We start from the raw sequence: 20,388 nt of genomic DNA, 5'->3' as shown, positions 1-20,388 counted from the left end.
CCTGCCTGCACGGGCCGCTTCCGGGTCCCGCAGCCCCTGAGCTGCGCAGGGCCCGCCAAGACCCAAGCACACCGGCTTCCAGTGCCCTGTGCACTCTTGCACTGTTAGGTAGCAAATTAAAACACCTCAGAGGTATTTTATCTTGCTACGTGCCAAAGTCATTTAAAGCAGAATATGTCGCCGAGGGTGCAAACAGCAACGCCATTGAAGTGGAATATGCTGCCAAATATGAAAACAGCAACGCCATTAAAGCGGTGCAAAAGGGCATTTAAGCTGCCTTAAAGGCCAATTCTGTGGTGTGTACAAGGGCCCTCAGATCTCCGTTCTGTTTTCCGTGAAGACTATGGTTGACTGAAGAACTGATGGGATTTAATGTCAGAGATACCTAGCGAGTAAAACCTGATTAATTAAAAGAAGATATTTTCATTCAGACTCTTTAAAACTATCTTATTTTGTGGGAGCATTTCTAGCTCTAACACCTGAAAAACTCCTGGAAGGGTGGTATTTTTTGAGCATTAAGTGCCCTTACCCCATTCGTTCAAGCTCACGGTTCACACCCACAAGCTATGTAGTAAGTCCACCAGTAAAAGCAGGGGACACCGTATATGCCATACTTAGTGTTTCTGAGGTGACAAACATACAGAAAAAATAACAAATAACTTCTCACAGACATCAGCACAGTGTTTCTCTCTCATTAGGTTGGAGTAATGTGAAAAGTCTGACATATAACCTTAGAAGCTGACAGTACATTTTGAGTTCAGGTATCTCAGCAGATGCCAACTAACTCTAGCCATGGCAAGCGAAGTGCCTTGTCAGCCTTTGCTTTTCAGCTTTGACTCTATATCACATGTTCGTACAATGCCGTTCTTTAAAGTTGCCTGGTTCAGGATTTGTTTTTGATAGAATCAGAGTTCTTGGGTTGCCGGGGACCCCGCAGGCCATCCAGTCCAACCCCTTTGCAAATGCAGAGTACACTGTTCCAATGTCAGCCAGGACAGATGCCTGTCCAGCCACTTCTTGAAAACCTCCAATGAAGAAGATTACACAGCTTCCCTGGACAGTCCATTCCACTGTCCTACTGTTTATACAGTTAGAAGTGTGTATTTGATTTTTGTGAGTATCAGCACCAAACAACTGATTTTCACCCCTCTGTCCCCCCCACATAACATACAGTTAAGACCTTCCCTTCTCCTGCTATTAAACCAGGTTGCAACAAGGACATTCATAAAGAGCTGAAGGTTCCTGAGCCAGTAGAAGAGCAATGGCTCTTGTAGTCTGCCTTGCTAACCTCCCCTTGGAGGCTGCCTATTTAGTGCCTCACTAGTCTGATTGGCAACAACAGGTCTCCCTGGTAGTCTTTAACTGTATCAAGTGACTCCAGATGCCAGCATAGATCCTTCCAAACTGCAACACTGCAGGGGAGTTAGGGCTCCAAGAGACTGTGGGGGGCCCCAATCCTATGGGTTTGTTAAGCTTTTAAGTCAATGATGATCAGGCAGGGCTTTCCAAGCTCTCTGGCTCTTGGCTCCATATCTGTCTGCTCCTTGACACTTTACTCTGCAGAGCGCTGACAGAGAGGCCCTTCTTTTTTTTAAAAATAGCAAAAAAATAACTAGACTCCATGACAGAAAAAACACTGCAACTAACAATTCTTTTGCAAGGGAAACTGATTGAGTTTCCCAACAAAAGACAGGGGAAAGGGAAACATTCTCCTCTATGTAGGGAAGCACCTTACTCACTGTGGTGCTGCTCCAGCCAAAGTACTGCATAACAGCCACAGGGGAGGGGAGGGGAGAGTCTCAGTGATAGATAGGAAGAATGGCCCAGTGACCAGTGCTTAGAGCTGAGCTCAAATCACCTCTCTGAACACACTTCCGGTGTGACCTTTGGCACACTGTACCTCGGGTCCCAGGAATAAAATGAGGATAAAAGCCTGTCCCGAGGAAGCTGTGAGAATAATGCATTGCAGATTGTGAAGCATCTTGGTGCTACCACAGTGTGGACCCTAAAAGTACCGCAGGTGTTTCCTAATCTTGTAGTATATACACAGCTGTCAGTCTGTGACTCCCACCAGCATCTTCTGGAGCATCTTCCTAGGATGTGTGAGTGCGCAGAAAAATGCTAAACCAGGGTTGCCAACTCTATTAGAATCTATTCTGAGAGGTTTCATCACATGACATAATGACATTAATCACTGATCTACTGTACTGAGTAGACTTTACGTCAGGAGGGCAAATGCATATTACTACTACATTTTAAAAATCCACTGGACTACTGTATAAATTGGATTTAACATTTAATATTTATTTTAATGAATGCCCTATCATTTATCTTCCAGATGACTCTCAGCAGTCTCCTGGAGATTTATATCTAATTTCTGGAGACTCCAGGGCAATTCTGAAGGTTTGGCAACCCTAAGCTAAGCCTTGCTGATAGTCTAAAGCAGAGTTGTCCAGCTGGCAGGCCGCAGACCAAGTGCAGCCCCTGAAGGGTTAGCATGTGGCCTGCAGACTCCCACCTGGCCGCCACTCCTCCCCAGTTGTTCCTGCCACGACAGCCAGGTTCTTTAGGTTTCCTCTCTGTCCTCTGGCTTCTACTTCCTGTCCCTGCTCCTGATGATGGGGCAGTGTAGCAGGAGGAGGCTTGAGTGTCTATGCTGTGCATGCAACAGAGAAAGGGACTGGGCTACCCGAGCTGCACACACATGGCAAAAGAGGGAGTTGGGCTGCCTACACTGCAGGTGGGCATTGCACACAGCCAGAAGTGGGGGAGGACCAGGAAAGGTGCCCATCCTCCCACTTGCCTGCATGTGTGACATGTGTCCTGTGTGGCTTGGGGATTCTGGGTCTGCAGCTTATGCTGTATGCAGCTCCCTGGCTGCCCAGAAGTTGGACAGCCCCGTTCTAATGGCATGGGAAGTGATGCTCCTGAGCCATGCGGGAGTGCTGCTGAGCACACAGAGGAGCACAAGAAAGGAGAAGGATAGCAGTTGAGCAGTTGTAAACATGGAGCTGACCTGATTTATTCTGAGATAACCCCCCTGTGGTGAGGGGAGTAACTGAATGTCCAGGGCACTTAAGCATTTAAACACATCCTGAACTTTAAGCACAGGCTTAAACCCTTTTGGCTTCTACTGAGCCTGGAGTGAAAGGCAGCTGTTAGCAATAGCCAACTGCACGATCATGTATCTGAAGTGGCTTGGTGGGACAGTGAGGGTACTGGCAATGTCTTGTCACTGCAAGACAGGAAGTAGTTGTTCAAATATGATCAAGAAATCCAAAAGAAAAAGGACCATGCCCCTTCCTACAGAGGGAGGCAAAGCCCCTTACAGTCCATGCCAATATGGCCATGAGGTAAATTTCTGTCTGGATCCCAGATATGGTGATCGGTCTCACCCTGAGAGGAGGAGCAAGGCATTCTAGCCAGGAACCTCTGGATTTAAGTCCCAGCAGAAGCTTCAGCACATCCTAGTCAAAAGCCGCAGCCTTGGCTGCAGCCAACACCTATAGTTTTGTGCAAGGTAGAAAAAATACCTGATACCTGTAGCAATAGGAGGGAGGAAAAAATCCTTCCTGGCAACCAGCAAAGCCCAGATGCTTGGGAAAAACCTAATACTTACCATTCTGCACTGTACACTGAGGACCACAAACACAATGTCATGCTCACACCCCCTAACTCGAGGGCCACAACCCCATTCTGTCATCCTATCCCCTTATAAACTTGTCCCAATTTTTTAAATCCTGTTTCATAACCAGACCACTTGCAGAACTCTGCTTCATTCTTCTGCTGAGCATGGTCCTCTCCAATTTCCATCTGCTTTGGACTGCAGAGCTCTACTCATGATCTACGGGTGATGCCTCTGTGGGAGTCTCCTGGGCTTTCTGGTGTTGCTGTTCACAGATAATTATCCAACTTATCCAACCTTCTCTTGAAAACCTCCTTCTGCCTCACTATCCAAACAGTGAAGAAGTTATTTTCCTGATGTGCAATCTAAGCCTGCTTTGCTGCAATTTCAAGCCATTACTATGCATCCTACTCTCTTCAGCAAGGGAGAAAAGGTGTTCTCCCTTTTCTTTAATGGCAGCCCTTCTATTAATTTTAATAATCTTTTCTGCAAATTTAACATACTTATTTCTCTCACCCTCTCGTCATATAGCTTGCCTTCCAAATCCTTTATCATTTTATTTGCCTGCTTTTGAACCCAGGAATGAGCAATGGCCACCATCTTGGCTGAAACACTGGGAACAAAAACAGATAACTCTAGTGCTGAAAGTGGGCACTCTTACAGTTTGGTCTCTGGCTGTCACAAACTCAGGCTGGATCAGGCCCAGAGGGTGGCACATTACATGCCCTAGTTAGGGGGGTTGCATATGTTCCTCACACAATGCATTTTCATTGGCATCATCTTCCCTGATGTTGTGTTGAGCTTGAGTGAAATTGTCCCTAATTAGCAGCTTTTTCACCATCCTGGGACATCCTATCAGGTTTCCCCACATGCTGTAGCGGGCTCTGATAGACACCCATTCTAAATCCTTTCACAGAAGGGCCCTAAAGGCCCTTGGTTAAAGAGGGGCCCAAAGGTGATTCAAAGGTGCTGAGGGCCAGCTTCGGTTAGCTTGACTCCAACTGAGCTGTAGCGCAGCTGTATGTAGACAGATAGAGTTTCCCATTTGCTTTGAACAGAGGATGCAGAAATGGTGTATAGCTTAAATCTGCCCCTTCCTGAGCAATGGCTTCATGGATAACTTCAAGAACAAAATCACAGAATGACTTGACCGAGCTTCCAGCTTATGCCAGCCTATTCCTAGAGTTTTTGACAGGCATTCTGTATCTCAGCACCTCCTTCCCTCTACCTCAGAGTCTCTACCACCAGATTGCTGCTAACTGGACATGTGCAATCTAACCTCAGAGTGACTCAGAAAAATTACCTCTGCCTCTTAGTAAGGAGATACAATATCTGACACCTTGATAACTCAGTCAAAAAGTATTACACTCATACACCACAGTGCTTAACCTGAGTTGGGCCCCTCTATAGGCAGAAGTTGGTGCAGTAGAGACAATAAACATAACAGCATGAACTCTTTGTGAATGCATGGACATAGATTTCTTCATGGAACCAGGAGCGCTGAAGTCCTTCCATGCAGCTGCAGCAAACGCCCCTAAACTGGGGAATTCAGGGTGCTCACAATCTGGTGCCCCATAGGGGGACATAAGGCCATTTCTTGGCTGTCAACTTGCTGTTACTTCAGGAATGAGATCGTATTTTCCCACTGAGTGGCAAGCAGAATGTGCCCTGCTTGGTCTTGTCGCTGTGGCCACCCTTGTGTGGCTCGAGATGGCTGGCAGGGAGGAGGCAATTGCACTTTCAACAAGAATTTGGGAAAGTGGAACCAGTGCACAGAATGGTCTCTCCCTTCCCTTTCCCCTCTTTGCTGTATACTTGTAGGATTAAATTGCTGCTTTTTTCCCATTCTCCCTACCACTGCTCCAATTATATCATTAGGTTCTGTCAGATGAGACGGGCTGAAGAGTGGGTGGCTCGCTCTCTTGCCTGTGTCTCTGGTGGTGAGATTCCATAATTGGCACCTGTCAGGGGCAGGCATGACGCCGCAGGGAGAGCAGGGGCTGTTTTTAGAAATTCACTGTGCTCTCTGCCTCCAGTGTGAGTCGCAGCCTCTTGTTGAAGGAAACATCTCCAGCTATAAATAAGCTGTGCACTCAGTGAAGTTTGTCATAAGGGGATGCTCCAGCCTTGGCACAGAGCAGGTGCCATCTTACAGTCACCACTGAACACTGGCATATCCCAAGGGCTGGGGGTAGGTTCCTTTGAATTGGCAGGAGTGATTGTAATTGTGAGAGTAAGTTGCTCAAATCATCAAATAGAACCAAGATGGCAAAGGCCAGCAGAGGACATGTTTTACCCACAGGGCTCTGCCAATACCCCATAACCCTCACCTGCAGCCACCACTCCTCCACACCTCTCTTTTCCATCCCTGGGCTCCCACACAAAGCTCTGAGTAGACCCTTCACTTCCTGTCTGTGGTCTCACTGCTGCTCCAGTCCTGGGCTCCTCCTTTGCCACGCAGCTCTGGTGATGTCCCTGTCTTTTGGCCTGCTCCTCTACTAGGCCTCCTCCTCTCCCCCCTTCCCCCAGCTTTTCCAAAATACCTCATTCCCGTACTGCCCTTACCAACACCTTTGTCCATGCACAGCCATCTTGGCTTGAAGCCCTCCCAGCCATTGCTGAATTGGCTGTGCTCAGATAATGCTGGTGGTGAGTTTGGCACTTCTACCATCATGTTTTTGTCCCTTTCTTCCTTCTAAAATCACTAACAATTGCTCATTGGACCAAATCCGCTGCCCCTGCACCTCCTTCACCCTCTGATAGACTCAACTCCCTCTCAAATGAACTGACATGGGCTGTCAGCTTCATTGGCTCATCTATTTTGACTGTATTTTTTTGAAGACATCTGGCATGATTTAGAGATGGCTGGGAAAGAGCCATGATTAGCTGGTTGTAAGAGAGGGATGGACAGTAAATAGCCTCTTCTTGACTCAGGCTGGGACTGGCTCCCGCTTGTGTTTTCCTAGCTGTCCCCTGCTCCTTCTCCCAGATCTATTTCTTTGCAAAGGTATAATGTTCCCTGACTCCTCTCTATCTGCTTAACTGCTCCAGGAAGGAGCCTCTTAACCCCCATTCATTTTGACCACTTTGCAGCGCTTCCTCGGCTCTCAGACAAAGGAATGAAGGAAGCCCATCTGCTGGGCATGGTCATGGCCTGTGGGCTGGCTAGGCGAAGGCATTGTCTTTGAAGTGGAGGGGCTTTCACCAAAGGGACAAATGTTACTGCTTTCTTTGTAGAGACTTCCAGCAGCTTTTTTGTCCCTATTTCAGCTTCTATCTGGGATGGATCTGCTATCAAGGTCAATGCAAGGGTCTCAAGGGCAGCAGTGATTGAAGTTGCAATCAAAAGGAGCCTTTGGGTAACATCTGTGCCTGAAGGGGAAGGGGAGCTGAGCTTGCCTTATCCAGAGGTTAGAGCTCCCCTCCCAGCAGTTCTTCTCTATGTCATGAGCATCATGGTTGTGAGCAAAGAGAAAGCCTTCAGAAGTCAGATGAGCAACTTCTCCCATAGCTTTGTATCAAGCCTAAGCACCATTCAGAGCATGTCATTTTGCTTTGCCGGGCTTTCAGGTGGTTCTGTGATACCAGTCAAGCCTGGCCAGAAGCTAACTCTCCACCACTAGGAGTTTGCAAACAAGGTACTCCAGTTTTGCACGTGCTGTGTTGGATCTGGACAGGAATGATGTGGGGAGAGGCTTCAAACAATAGTTAAGTTGTCTTGGAAGCCTTTGAATTGCACTCCAGATTGCCATACAGCAAAAGGCTTACACAGTGAAAGCAATGGAGAGGAGTGTGCTGCCTGCCCCTACTCAGCGAAGCAGTGGGCAAGGTTCTCAGTGGTCTGCTACAGAATGCCTCAGTGGTTTGCTCTTACATTGAGATGGCTTCAAATAATTTTGCTGCCTTTCCACTCCCTTCCCTCTTTCCTGCACTCTGCTACTAAGTGAGGTAGATATGAAGGCCATCGCTCAGACAGACTGTCTGCAAACATGGTGCCCACCAAAAGCATCATCTGAATCCCCTAGAAGTGCCTCTTGTCCATTTGCAGGTTGGATTCATTCTTGCTGTACCTCCATTCAAGTTATTAAGAATCCTGTGGTGTCAGAGACCATGTAGAGTGAAGACTTTGGCCTCTTAGATCCAAGAATTTTCAAAGGGATGCTCTCAAAGAGAAGATTGTATTCTTGATGTACTTGGAGGGTTCTTTGTTCCAGTCAGTCACACTCCCAGCTACATAACTCACACTGAACCATGCTACAGCTCTGTTGGGAAGAGGCGTGATGAGGCATGTTCCTTGACTGATAGAGCTGGGCTGGCAGGCTGGGGTACAAGTGGGTAGTTTTGTGCTGTGGGCAGAGGCGGCACATAGGGCAGCAGCAGCAACCTGCTTTTTTTGTCCCCCTCCTTTCCCCCAAAATCAGCCCCCAGGAATCATGCCCACCCCCCCACCCCCCCAATTCCCTTCATTATGCTACTGCTGGCATGTTGTAAAGTCAGCAAAACTGCTCTTTTATTGGCACTGCTTGCTTGGGTCAGATGGGGGTTGGATCAGGCCAGAAGCTCAGTTCAAGCTATGTTCCCACTGGGAGTGCTTTGCTAGTATAGCAACATAGTACCTTCTGATGTGCTGGTGAGGCCAATGGACAGCTCATAGTTGGTCTCAGGGACCATTTTCACAGAGGAGTAGCAGGTGCCATTCAGGAGAACAGTCCCCCCTCCATTTAGTGCTTCCAGGGACACGCTTAAGTATTTAGGCCTAAGAGTCAGATCTTGCCAAAAAGAAGATTCAGTGAAAACTGGGTTATTCAGATGTAAACATTCACCTGCCCCTGCAGTGCTTGCACCTAAGCAGAGCAGCACTGTTACCACATGGGAGCAGGGCATTGAAATTGACTAGTGACGCTAATGAAATCGACCAGACTGTTTGTTGTCCAAGGCTGAATGGAAAGCAGAGAGCAAACAAACAGCACGCAGTGAAAAGAAAATGAGATATCAAAAAAAGGGCTTTCAGCTAAAATAATCTGTGATGCTGTTACTATCACAGGAGGAACCGGGGACTGGGCACTAATGTGATTTTTAACCTGCAGTGTCCTTCAGCCTGGGGCTTTTGTCACAGAAACACCCTGAACATTTTTTCTGTATGGAAATCCCAGGGATAACACTTGGTTCATTTTTTGGAGGGACAAGGTACTCAGCAGTTATCTTTCAAAGAAAAGAAACAGTAGCTGCTGCGTACCTATTATCAAGGAACATGTGATGGAAATGCATGTGGGGAGAGAAGTGGCCATTCCCCACAGATGTAGAATAAATGGTTTTAGGATGAGAGACTAAACACTGTCATGCTGCAGATGTGTAGGAGTGCTCCAGTCATCTGGATGTGCTCCAAATTTGGAATAAGCTGCCTGCAGCTGTGGACCTGTGCCCAAAGTGGTGCTCAGCTCTGTTCATTCTCCACATTTGGAGGTGAATTGCCTGAAGCTATGGACAAGCTCCGAGGTGAGGCTGAGCTGCCTGCAGCTATGGACACTCTCCAGATGTGGAGGCAAGCTTTTCCCTATACTCCCTGTGTTCTGAGTATGGTCAGATGCCAGAGGAAACCAATTTCATACCTCCTTGCAGACATGTGAGAAAAATTCCTGCCCTCATATCATAGTCTCTGAGCGAGACTAGAGACAGACATTACACATAAACTGGTTTAAGTGATCAGAAACTGGTTTAAACCTGTAACTGAACAGAATCAGCACTGGCCCACACCTGTAAGGAGCAAACTAGGGAAGCCAAGGCTGAAACTGTGCTCAAGCTGGCCACACAAATCAAGGACAATAAAAAGTCCTTCTTCAGATATATGGTAAGTAAAAAAAAACTCAACAAGAGTAACATTGGACCCTTACTAAACCAAGTGGGGTACATGATAACCGACACCCAGGAAAAAGCCAGTCTCCTTAATAAATATTTTGCATCGATCTTCCATCAGCCCAAAGGGATCACCTTGCCTGACAGGAGGCTGGTTCACCAGGGGAAGGGCGAACATGTGCTCCTCATTGGCGTTGATCTTGTGAGGGAACACCTCGAGAGGCTGGATATCCACAAATCAGTCGGCCCAGACACAATGCATCCAAGAGTGCTAAAGGTACTGGCTGACATCATAGCATGGCCAGTAGCAAGGATATTCAAGAACTCATGGCGCTTGGACAAGATGCCTGATGATTGGAAGAGGGCCAATGCGGTGCCTATCTTCAAGAAAGGGAGGAAGGAAGATCCAGGGAACTTCAGGCCAGTCAGTTTGACCTCAATCCCTGGAAAGATCTTGGAGAAAATCATCAAGTAAACCATTAACAACAGGCTTAACAGAAGGTAACATTCTGAGAGATAGACAACGGTTTCATTGTGGGTAGGTCTTGTCTGACCAATCTCATTTCTTTGTATGACCAGGTGATGCATTACCTGGACAAAGGAGAAGAGGTGGATATCATATTTTGGACTTCAAAAAAGCCTTTGACCTGGTGTCCCATGATATCCACATGGAAAAATTGGGGAATTGCAGCCTCAACAATTTCACAGATGATTGGCTGGGGAACTGGCTCTGTGGATGGATCCAGAGAGTGATAGTTGATGGAACCAAATCAACATGGCGCATGGTGACCATGGGCATCCCCCAGGGCTCTGTTCTCAGGCCTGTACTCTTCAATGTGTTTAAAAACAATCTAGACTCTGGTGTCAGAAGTGGACTGGCTAAGTTTACTGACCAAGCTATGGGGAAGTGCAGTCACCCTAGAGGATAGGCTGGCAATCCAGGCTGACCTCAACAGGCTTACGAGGTAGGCAGATCAAAACCTGATGGCATTCAACACTGAGAAATGCAAGGTGCTCCACCACAGGAAAAAAACCCACACCACAATGATAGGCTCGGCAGTACTACATTCACTAGCACCATGACCGAAAGAGACTTGGGGGTCACAACTGACCACAAGATGAACATGAGCCACCAATGCGATGCCACAGCTGGCAAAGCAAACCAAACTCTGGCTTACATCTACTGATGCATCTCAAGCAAGACCCAGGAAGTCATCCTCCCACTTTACTCGGCCTTGGTGAGACCATAGCTGGAATGCTGTGTCCAGTTCTGGGCTCTGCAAGTCAGAAAGGATGTGAAGAAGCTTGAGAGAGTCCAGAGGAGAGCCACACGCATGATTAGAGGGCAAGAGAGCAGGCCTTATGAGGACAGGCTGAGAGACACGGGGCTCTTCAGCCTGGAAAAGTGTAGGTTCAGGGGTGATTTCGTGGCAGCCTATAAGTACTTAAGGGGTGTGCATCAGGAACTGGGTGAACATCTGTTCCCCCCGTTCAGATTAACCCACATACATTAATGTTATTGTTATCCACGTCATCTTTTGTTCGGCACTAACTGTTACTAGTTTCAAGCCCATAACTGGACATGGCTTCCATGTATTGCTCTTTAAGAGGCCTCTGGTTATCACTCTCACGTATATACCTTGCGATTGCCTGGACATTCGTTCCTCTTCTTAGAGGCCTCAACCCGCACCGTCTTGGTCACCACTCATTTTAGTCCGTGATCGCGGCATTCCCACTCTTGAATGCATTTGGTGGGGTTTTTATTTGTTTGGGGAAGATTCATACTCCCCACAGGTGACTTATCTTTGAATTCCTGGTCAGTAAGTATAACACTACGACCTTGTAAAACTAAACACTTCCGCCTCAGCTTTAATTGCTATCTTGCAAGGTCCCTTTCAGCCCTAATGTCTGTTAAAGCTATGAAATCTAGATGTTCAGTGCATATAAACCAGTTTGAGAATAGCTATAACCGGTTTGAGATAAACCTAATTGAATGTAGTATCAGACTTAACTGATTTGGCTCAAACCAGTTTATGCAATGTCTGTCCCAGACTCCTTGCTGGTTTAAATTCAATCAGACTCTCCCAGCATCCCAGCATGCTCTCTGGGCTGGGCGGGGCTCTCTGCTCCACAGCAGGGCTGGCCCCTCCCTTCTGCTCCCTGGCTGCAGTTTTGGTAGTCTCTGCAGGTGTCTGCCTGGCTTCTGCTGGCTATCTGATGTATATCATTCTGCAAGGCAGGATTGGAAATTCCAGGAAGAACTTGCCTATGGATACTCTGTGTAGTCACGACCCTATCCAGATGCATATCTTCTCCCTGGTTTGGGGGGCATCACTGGCTGGGGGCTGACCCTTCTTTGATTCAAGCTAAGGACAGCAGACCTACAGAAGACGTTCACTCCGCCATGGCCCTGAGAAGTGCACTGGGAATCTTTTTTTTTTTTTCCCGCTATTTTTGCAATCTGGTTTTGCAAGTTTTTCTTGTTAACAGGATGTCACAAGGAAGTTCGCTTTGCTAGAGTTTGAATGAGTAGCAGATATAGGTGCTGACACAAAGAGTGTGATCAGCCTTCTGAAAACCCATGTTAAGAGGAGAAAGCTCTGACAGTAAAACTAGACTGCAGGCACTTGAAAGGACAAACTGCAATAGCAAAGACACGTAGCCATGCCCAGGCCACTCTATTTATTAAACCCATTGTGTCTGAAAGGAGAAAAACTGATATTCACATGAAATATCTCTCTGATGAAAGCAAAAGCCCCCACTGGCAAAGGGAGTGGAGCCAAGACAGCTTGTTTCAGCAAAAAAGGGATAAAACCAAAGCCACCCAAGAGCTGGTGCACAGAATATAAATATTGCTGTTTACCTGTGGTATAGCAGAGTCAGATCTTGTGGTGACAGGCACAACAGAGCCAGAACAGCAGGTGCCATAGAGCCGTTTGGAGAGCTGTGCTCCAAGAACCTCACTAATAAAAACAGGATGTGTCTACACAAGACGCCCACTGGTCACTGTCAGGTGTTACTGCACAGTCATTTAGTACTTGCATAACCAAGTACTAAATGACTGCGCGGTAACCGGGATTACTACGCAGTAGCATCCCAGCACAGTCGCCTAGTGATGTTTACTGTGCAGTAGCTTGTTACTACTGCACAGTAGCGTTGCATCATGGTTTGTGCCTGGTGACGCTGCTGTGCAGCAGTACCACAAAATAAGTGTCTCATGTAGATGCAGCCACAGTTGTCTTTTTTGTCAAAATATTTTTGTTTTAGGCCAATAAAATGGCATGTAGGTGATGTTAAAATCTTCGTAGAAGATACAGGAGTATCCTGTATCCCCTGATTGGGGTGGATCTTCCATATGCTGACAAGCTCTTCCTCATAGAAGATTTTTGTTTTGCTTGAAATCTTCTGTTATTTTAAACCAGAAATATTGTAGTTTCCTCTTGTTACATTCCACACTCCTCGTCTTCTCCAGTAGAAACAAAGGAGAGAGAAAAGGGTTAGCCCTCAAGCTCTGGAAAATTTTTGGTGGCCTTGAAAAGAACTAAAAGTCCATCCAAACTGTCAAACCAAACAAGGAATAGGCGCTGTTGCAGCTTAGTTGCAGGAAATTTGAAGTGATTTGCAGTCAGTCATACTTGTCAGGAGGACTATGAGATGTCTTCTCCTGTATCCCCTGATTGGGGTGGATCTTCCATATGCTGACAAGCTCTTCCTCATGGGGCTGGAGGGCAGGGGGCTGATACAGACTCCATGTTACAGAAACTGGACATGTCTGTGGCTGCTCTCTCTTCCAGTCACGTCTGCTGTCGTTTTCCTTAGGATGATCTCTGCTACTGCAATCAGAGAGTCTTATACAGGCTCAAAGATATGTACTTTACTCTGGGGAAAAGCACAAAGGGGAAAGTATTGAACTGCTTTTCAAGGAGAATTCACTCCCTCTCCAGACAGATCAGGAGAATATTTCTCTTTTCCCTGCAGTTCGCATTTCAGTGTAATTGAGATGGTTTGTTTGAGTCGGGTAGGATTCAGTGAGGATAGGCTGGAGGCTGGGCCTGCTCAGTCTCCGTTCCAGCTTAATCTCAAGTGTGCCATGAGCTTTTGGACCTCCTGAATTTAGGGGAAAGATGCATGGGGCAGTGTAGATCCTGAGAACCAAAACCAGGGAACCTATGAGCAGTGACATCCCTGCCCCACCTGCCCCATCAACCCCACATTTCCCCCCTTCCCTCCACTCATGTGCTCAGTTATGTGATATATCAGCACCTGAGAGGGGTGAACTGTCCTGAAGAGATCTCCCAGATGCCAACCCCAAGGAAATCCCCTCATGACTAATTTCCTGAGACACTGGCCATATTTGTTCCATTGCATGACAGACCCATGCAGTACTTTGCTAGAGCTGCTTTTCCATGTTGTAGGTGCTGCCAGTGGCAGGGGGTGGCTGTCTCTGTGATTGCCAAGGGAACGGTGGGGACCTGGAGACAGTCTCTCTGTTGAGATATGGTCCATGCTAGGAGAAGTCATGAGAGCCTCTTCTGCAGCTGGGGCAGAAGCAACTGTTCACTTTTGTCCTTCTGCTTCTACTGAGAGGATTTTTATAGGGCATATATGGCAGGGAGAACTATCACTGATGCCTGTGGGGCTGAGGAGGTCATTCCACAGAGAAACTTCTTGCCAAGTGAGCGCCTCATTGTGTTCTCCCCTGTCTTTGCTCTCTGCTTGTAGATAGTATCATAGTATCATAGTACTTAGGGTCGGAAGGGACCTAAACAGATTGTTAGGTACAAGCCCCCGCCCCGGGCAGGAACAGGTGCCGGGATCATATCACCCCAGCCAAATATCTGTCCAGCCTCCTCTTGAAGACCCCCAAGGTAGGAGAGAGCACAACCTCACTTTGGAGCCCAGTCCAGAGCCTGGCAGCCTAACTGTAAAGTAATGTCCCCTGATGTCCAGCCTGAACCTTCTCTCTAACAATTAATAGATGTCTTTCCCTCATCTAACATCTAATAGATATACTTCCCTCACCCCAGAGTAGGTGGTTTTTAACCAAGTAGGCTGGCAAGCTCTGTTAGGGTGTGGCAAATGCGCCTGGCGCTAGGCTGGCAGCTTCATGTCCAGCAGGAGCACCCTCTAAGCCTTTTGCTCGGTGCTGTAGTAAGGCCTGCACCCTGCTGGCTTCCCCTAGGGCCCAAGTATGAAGCCCTGCTTTCAAGATCTTCATCTTCCATCTCAGCTCTGATTCTCTGCACCCCCGGTATGCCCAGGTTCCCTCGTGCCCACATGCCCAGGGACAGGAACTCATTGGAGCCCAAGGTCACACTGTGGCTCTGAGGGGAGAATTTTTGCCTCTTAAATCTCCTTATAAACAACAAAAAAAGACTTTGGTCCAGCTCTATTGCCAAGGATACAGGATTCGGAGCCAGGCAGAGAGAGGGAAGCAGAGTGTGAAAGAGCAAGTGCATGTTCCAGCTCCAGCAGTGGGGAATTTGCCATCTCTCCACCATAATTAAATATTGTTTGCATTGCTTATTGACAGAGCGCTAAGCCGCACTCTGCTTTAATTTGTTCTTTGATAGTTGCCTTTTGCTGCTAATTGATTTTCAAGGGTTTGTTTTTTTTTTTAATTTTTGGTTTTGTCTGATTTAATACCTGCCGTGCCACTGAAAACATAGAGGCAAGGTTAAACAGGGCTGAGGAATGCGCCAGGGATCGGCTCTGCACCACCAGCTCCTTCGCCAACCTTGCTGTACACACTAAGAGAAAGCACAGGAGAGGCTGAAGAGATCTGACAGCTGCTGTGGCCCCAGTCTTTCCAAGCTCCAACCACTGCTGGGATTAGTGGAGGGGAGTTGGCTTGAGGGAACACCCACCTAATCCAGTCTCAGCCTATCCCAGCAGGGACAGCGCTGTAGGGAGCAGAAAAGGGACACTGGCTATGGGAGAAGCTTCCAGCTACTCCAGTTCTGGCCTTTCCCAGGAGGAGATGCTGTGGGGAGCAGGGCAGGACCACTGGCTGGAAGGGAGGGATTCCCAGCTATTACGGTCTCAGCCTGCCACCACCAGAGGTGCAGTAAGGAATAAGATGGAATCTGCGGCAGTTCAGAAAACCAGGCAGCGAACTGCGTATGGAAAGCTCATTTGGAATCCTGTTGGAGCACTTGTATTCCTCTGATGCAGCCAGTGATAATAACATCAAATGTCATGTTTATAGTAGTGCCTTTCACCCCAAAGGACCCTAAGGTGCTTTACAAATGTTAGGCAAGCAATATGATTGCAGCAGCTTCTGTGGTGAGAGGGATAAATGGCCTGAGGAAAAGTACCTGGGTTGTAGGCAAGGGAAAGCTCTGTCCAGGGCAGCAGACCAAGCCCCCTTCTCTTGTGAAAAGTGCCAGGTAACATTCATGCAAAAGAGAAAGAAGCCACAGGGCTGAACTGTTAACAGTGCCTGAACAGCTGTCACACCCACTGCTGTGGCTACCCATCACTGTGGAGATCAGCCCCTTATCCAGAAGAGACCAGAACACACATACACGTTGCAGGTGGCGTGGAGCTGACCCTGGGAGATGCACTTGGGGTTCGGTAGCATCCTGAGTGACTTTCCCCACTGAGAACCCCGTGTTTTTAACTAAGTCCCCGCTTCTTTTCTACAGGGCTTTTTTGGGTCTGTGTCTCCTGGTGTGATTAGAAGATGGGCAGTGAGAGGTTCATATTAAGTCACTGCACCACAGCTAATATTGCCTAGGACTATTTGTGCATGATCACACCAGCTGGTGTGCATACCTGGGTGGCAGTTGGTCAGTGAGGTGGGTAAGACAGCCCATGGGTGTTAGCTGCACAGTTCTGTAGCAGCGTAAGCATTCAGACTGGCATCCATAAGGCCTGCCCAAATAAGACCCACTTGTGTGGTGGGGTGCTGACACACACTGGTTGACAGCTATCTGCTGTGGGATTCTCATCACATGTAAGTAGCTGTGGGCTGATACCCCAACTCTGTCCTAGCCCTTCTCACTGTGCCTTTTTCAAGAGCGACTGTGTTGACCAAATGCATTCTGTCTGATTTCCTAGGATGACCCTGAGGTTGATGGAGAATATGAAAAGGAGAAGTCCAACTCCCTGAAGCTGGAGTTTACAGAAGATCCAAACTTTAAAACCAAGGTTAACTATTCATATGCTGCTGTGCAGATACCTACGGACATCTACAAAGGCTGTGAGTACTACTTTTCCATAGATTTTAAGGCTATGGGGGATTATTGTGGTCATATAGTCTAACCCCCTGCATAGCACAGAGAATTTCCCCCTGTAATTCTGTGTAAAGTCCATAACTCATGGCTGCGCTAGAGTGTATCTATCTTTTAGACAAGGCCACCCAATCTTCATGTAAAGATCTTGAGGGAGGAAACAAGATGCTGCTTCTAGTGCTTTCCTCCCACGCTTTTGTGTTATCTTTCTCCCTTGATTATTTTCTCGCCAGAGCTATTGGCTTATGATAAACAACCACCAGCTTGTAACTACAGTAGTTTGGGGCCTGGGGGCTCAACAGGCTGATGTGAATGCAAAGGTTTTGAGCAACTGCACAAATTTTTCATAAATGCAATTTTACGGCACGGCCTGCGGAAAATGTAGTAAGCGCCTTGCCTCTGCAAAGCCTCTGGTCAAAGAACAAATGCATGTTACCATAAGGGAACAGGGGCTTCAAAAGAGCCTGGATCCAACCTCAATAAAGACTAACAGAGATCTCATCTGCCTCTGGGCACTGCAGGTCAGCACCCAAATGTAGTTTGGACTCTTAGACAATAAGACATCATGTTGCCATGCCTGGGTCACTGTGTTGCCTCTATCACTGTTGTGATGGGAGGGTTGGTTCTTGGGAGACTCCATGGCATCTGTCTGTCTTTCCCCCTAAAGCCACATACTTCATCATGGGGAGTTTCTCCCCATGCTGATAATGATGGATGGTTCTGTGGTGGGAAGTTGTTCCCTTTCTGGCATGACAATTTGTGACTGCTTAATGGATGTTGCAAGGCTATTCACATTCAAATAGCGGAGGAACCATTTTTTCCATGTCCATATTGAGTTCACCATGCATGGGCCCTAAAGCCTTCCCTATCATAATGCTGCTGTATCTGTTCTACCCTTATCCCAGGCACACTTCCTCAATCTTTAAAATCTTTTACTGTTAGCCTGAATCCTTCAGAGGCCACTGCAGCCTTCCTGTAGCTTGCTTCTTAGGAGACTGGGTGGGAATAGGACTGTGGCCATGGGTACAAGAGAAGGATCCAGCAGCCCCAGTCTGTCCTGTCCTATTGTTGTTGGACAAAAGGTGGCCTGAATTGCAAGGAGTGGGAGATCAAGGAGGCAGCAAACGGAGCCACCTTCTGTTCTCTGCTATGGGACTGAGCATACTAGTTTCAGGTACTGGAAAGGGAAGCATGTCATCCCATTTTCATGGAACCTTGATCACCTTTACTGCCTCTTGGCACCTACAGGTGCTCTCAGTTCTCCTCAGGAATCACAATAGCACAGTTAGGTACGTGGTACAGGTACAGGTGTTGGTCACCATCAAAGTCAAGGAAGGGGATTAAATGAGTCATTGGCACTGCAGTCCCTATAGTTAGGGCTATAGTTTTGTCATGGCAAGCTGAAAATATTAATTTTAAGAAACTCCATGACTCTACTGAGACACTCAGCCACTTAGCGAGCAGAACAATTAGGATCATAGGAGATAAAGTTGAATCGGAGGTGCTGACCTATCGGAAAATATGGAGCATTAACCCTCTATATGACAGCTCCCACAAGGCAGTGATCCACAGTAGGGAAACAGCCAGGAGGTTATTGGTTAGCTCTCTGTGAATTTTTCCAACAGTACTGTACTAAAGTTATTTTGGCAAAATCATACAGCCCTAACTATACTCGTGGCTAGAAATGATGTCAGAGCTGCTTGGCTGCAATACTTGTTGTGAGTGCCTTGAGATGGGGAGCTCTCACATACTGTCCACTCAGGCTTCACTGGTCCCTGTGCTGTAGGGGTAGATAAGGAAGCTAAGGAGTGTGTGTGTATACAAGGGAATGCACATACAGAAATCCCAATCAGGCCCATTGGGATGACAAGGTCTACTGGTTATCAAGCGTTAACCAGCCTCACAAGCAATGTGTTTACACCTACCATAGGTTGCATCAAGGTGGGCAAGTGCTTGCCCTTTCAGACCTGCCACATCAGGACTCTAAACATTGCCAAGAAGCTCACCATCTGGGGAGGAGGAGATATGTTCTGGATGTTTTCAGAACCTTTTAGTACAGCTGCCTGTCCAGAGCCCAATTAGTGCTTGGTCCCTGTATGGCTCAGTGCTGCATAGCAACCTCATTCGTTCTCATTAGCTCCCAAAGATGCTGCTACTACTGCTACCAGGAGCAGCTGGACCTGCATTTTCATTGGGAGACATGAGATTGATTTCACCTCTAGGCAATTATTTCCTCTGTGGAGAGGATATTCCACAGTTTTTCAGTGTGCAGTTTCTTGCATTTTCCTCTGCAGCATCTAGTCTAGCCATTGTCAAGACACCAGACTTAGACTGCACCTGGGTTTGAGCTAGTATGCTAGTTCCTATGTCCTTATGGTAGGTACAGACCAAGACCAAATCAGCCTGAGGTAATGGGAAGCAACATTTTCCAAGAACCCATGATCTCAGTGTAATGGGACACAGCACAAACGAGACTGTGGCACCCCCATGCCTAGAGAGATGAGAAGCCTGGCTTAGGCCCCATAATGATAGGCAAGCATCTTTGTCAGTGAGTCCATAGCATTTTACAAAGCAGCAGGAGAAATGATGTGGTTGCAAATGGGTGCTGGTTCCTAATGCTGTTGACAGCACCTAGAGGTGTATTATACTGAATCAGCTTAAGTGAGAAATGTTCCTTGCAGCTCAGCTGCCTGAAGTTGGCAGATATAAGTAGTAGCCAGGAGAGCTGGATCTGGAAATGGCCTGGGAAAGCTGACATCATGTAACTAGTCCAGGAGCAAGGTCTGCAGTTCTCATAAGGATGAACATGAATTTACTTAGGCTCTAACTTAGGGGTCTGTGTTTTGAGAATTTGATACTGGTGCCTAGTAGGATTGCCTCCTGGACAGTGAGTGAGGAGGGAGGGGCCCCTGTAACCCAGCTCCCTGAGCTAGCTTAAAGACGATGACAGCCACACTGCTTCGGTGTGGGAAGGCCTTCTCACCAAGGCCCCTTCCTGCCCAGAAGACAAGGTTGTCCAACTCTGAACTGGCTCACTGCTTTGTTTGCTTTATATTCCATGAGAGAAGCCATGGGCATTGTCTAAGAATGAGAGGGACTTGCCATGCTGCCTCAGATCCTCAACTGGAGCCAGACCAGAGCAGGAGTGTGCCTGGTTCTAAATCCACCCTTTACACATTCTTTTCATACTAAAGTCTAGCTTTCTGATCTCATTCCAGCATCCAGGAATGGGACCTGGCCACAGAACAGCACCCAGCCACTCTGGTTTTTGCTTACCAAATCCTGCAACCCAGCAGTGGCAAGTCCCTTGAATGCTTATCACCTGAGCCCAGCCGGAGGCCTGAATCAAAGCTCTGTGGTTCTCTCATCTTTGTGTCTTCCCATTGCCTGTTTTGGTGGTAACCACAGCACAGCAATACACTGCATGTCTCTCTACTGTAGATGAACGTAACTGCCCATGAACAGGAAGAGGCCTCATGGTGATGGCTAAAGCCAACCACACTGCAGAGACAATTAGCAGCAGACAGAGGTGGATCCGTGGGGGGTGCAGTGTCACAGCTGCACCCCCCTTTGAGATTGGATTGCACCATGGGAGCCTCTGGAGATGTTTTAAAGTCTCTAAAGCAGGTGAAAATCCTCCCTCCCTTCTGCCTCCTGCTTAAAGGCACATGCCCT

General features: G+C 47.5%; 1 protein-coding gene across 1 annotated transcript in view; it reads left to right on the top strand.

Annotated features, from left to right (window-relative positions):
• Positions 1–20,388, top strand: part of CACNA2D2 (calcium voltage-gated channel auxiliary subunit alpha2delta 2) — a 750,433-nt gene that overhangs the window by 548,864 nt on the left and 181,181 nt on the right. The window contains exon 6 of the mRNA XM_025204332.1: positions 16,541–16,682. Within this exon, the coding sequence (XP_025060117.1) occupies positions 16,541–16,682 (142 nt within the window). The remainder of the gene's footprint in view (positions 1–16,540; positions 16,683–20,388) is intronic.

Source organism: Alligator sinensis, unplaced genomic scaffold (assembly GCF_000455745.1).
Source record: "Alligator sinensis unplaced genomic scaffold, ASM45574v1 scaffold858_1, whole genome shotgun sequence".
NCBI classification, from domain to species: Eukaryota; Metazoa; Chordata; order Crocodylia; family Alligatoridae; genus Alligator; species Alligator sinensis.
Note: the sequence above shows the minus strand (reverse complement) of the source record. Positions and strands in the feature narration are given on the sequence as shown.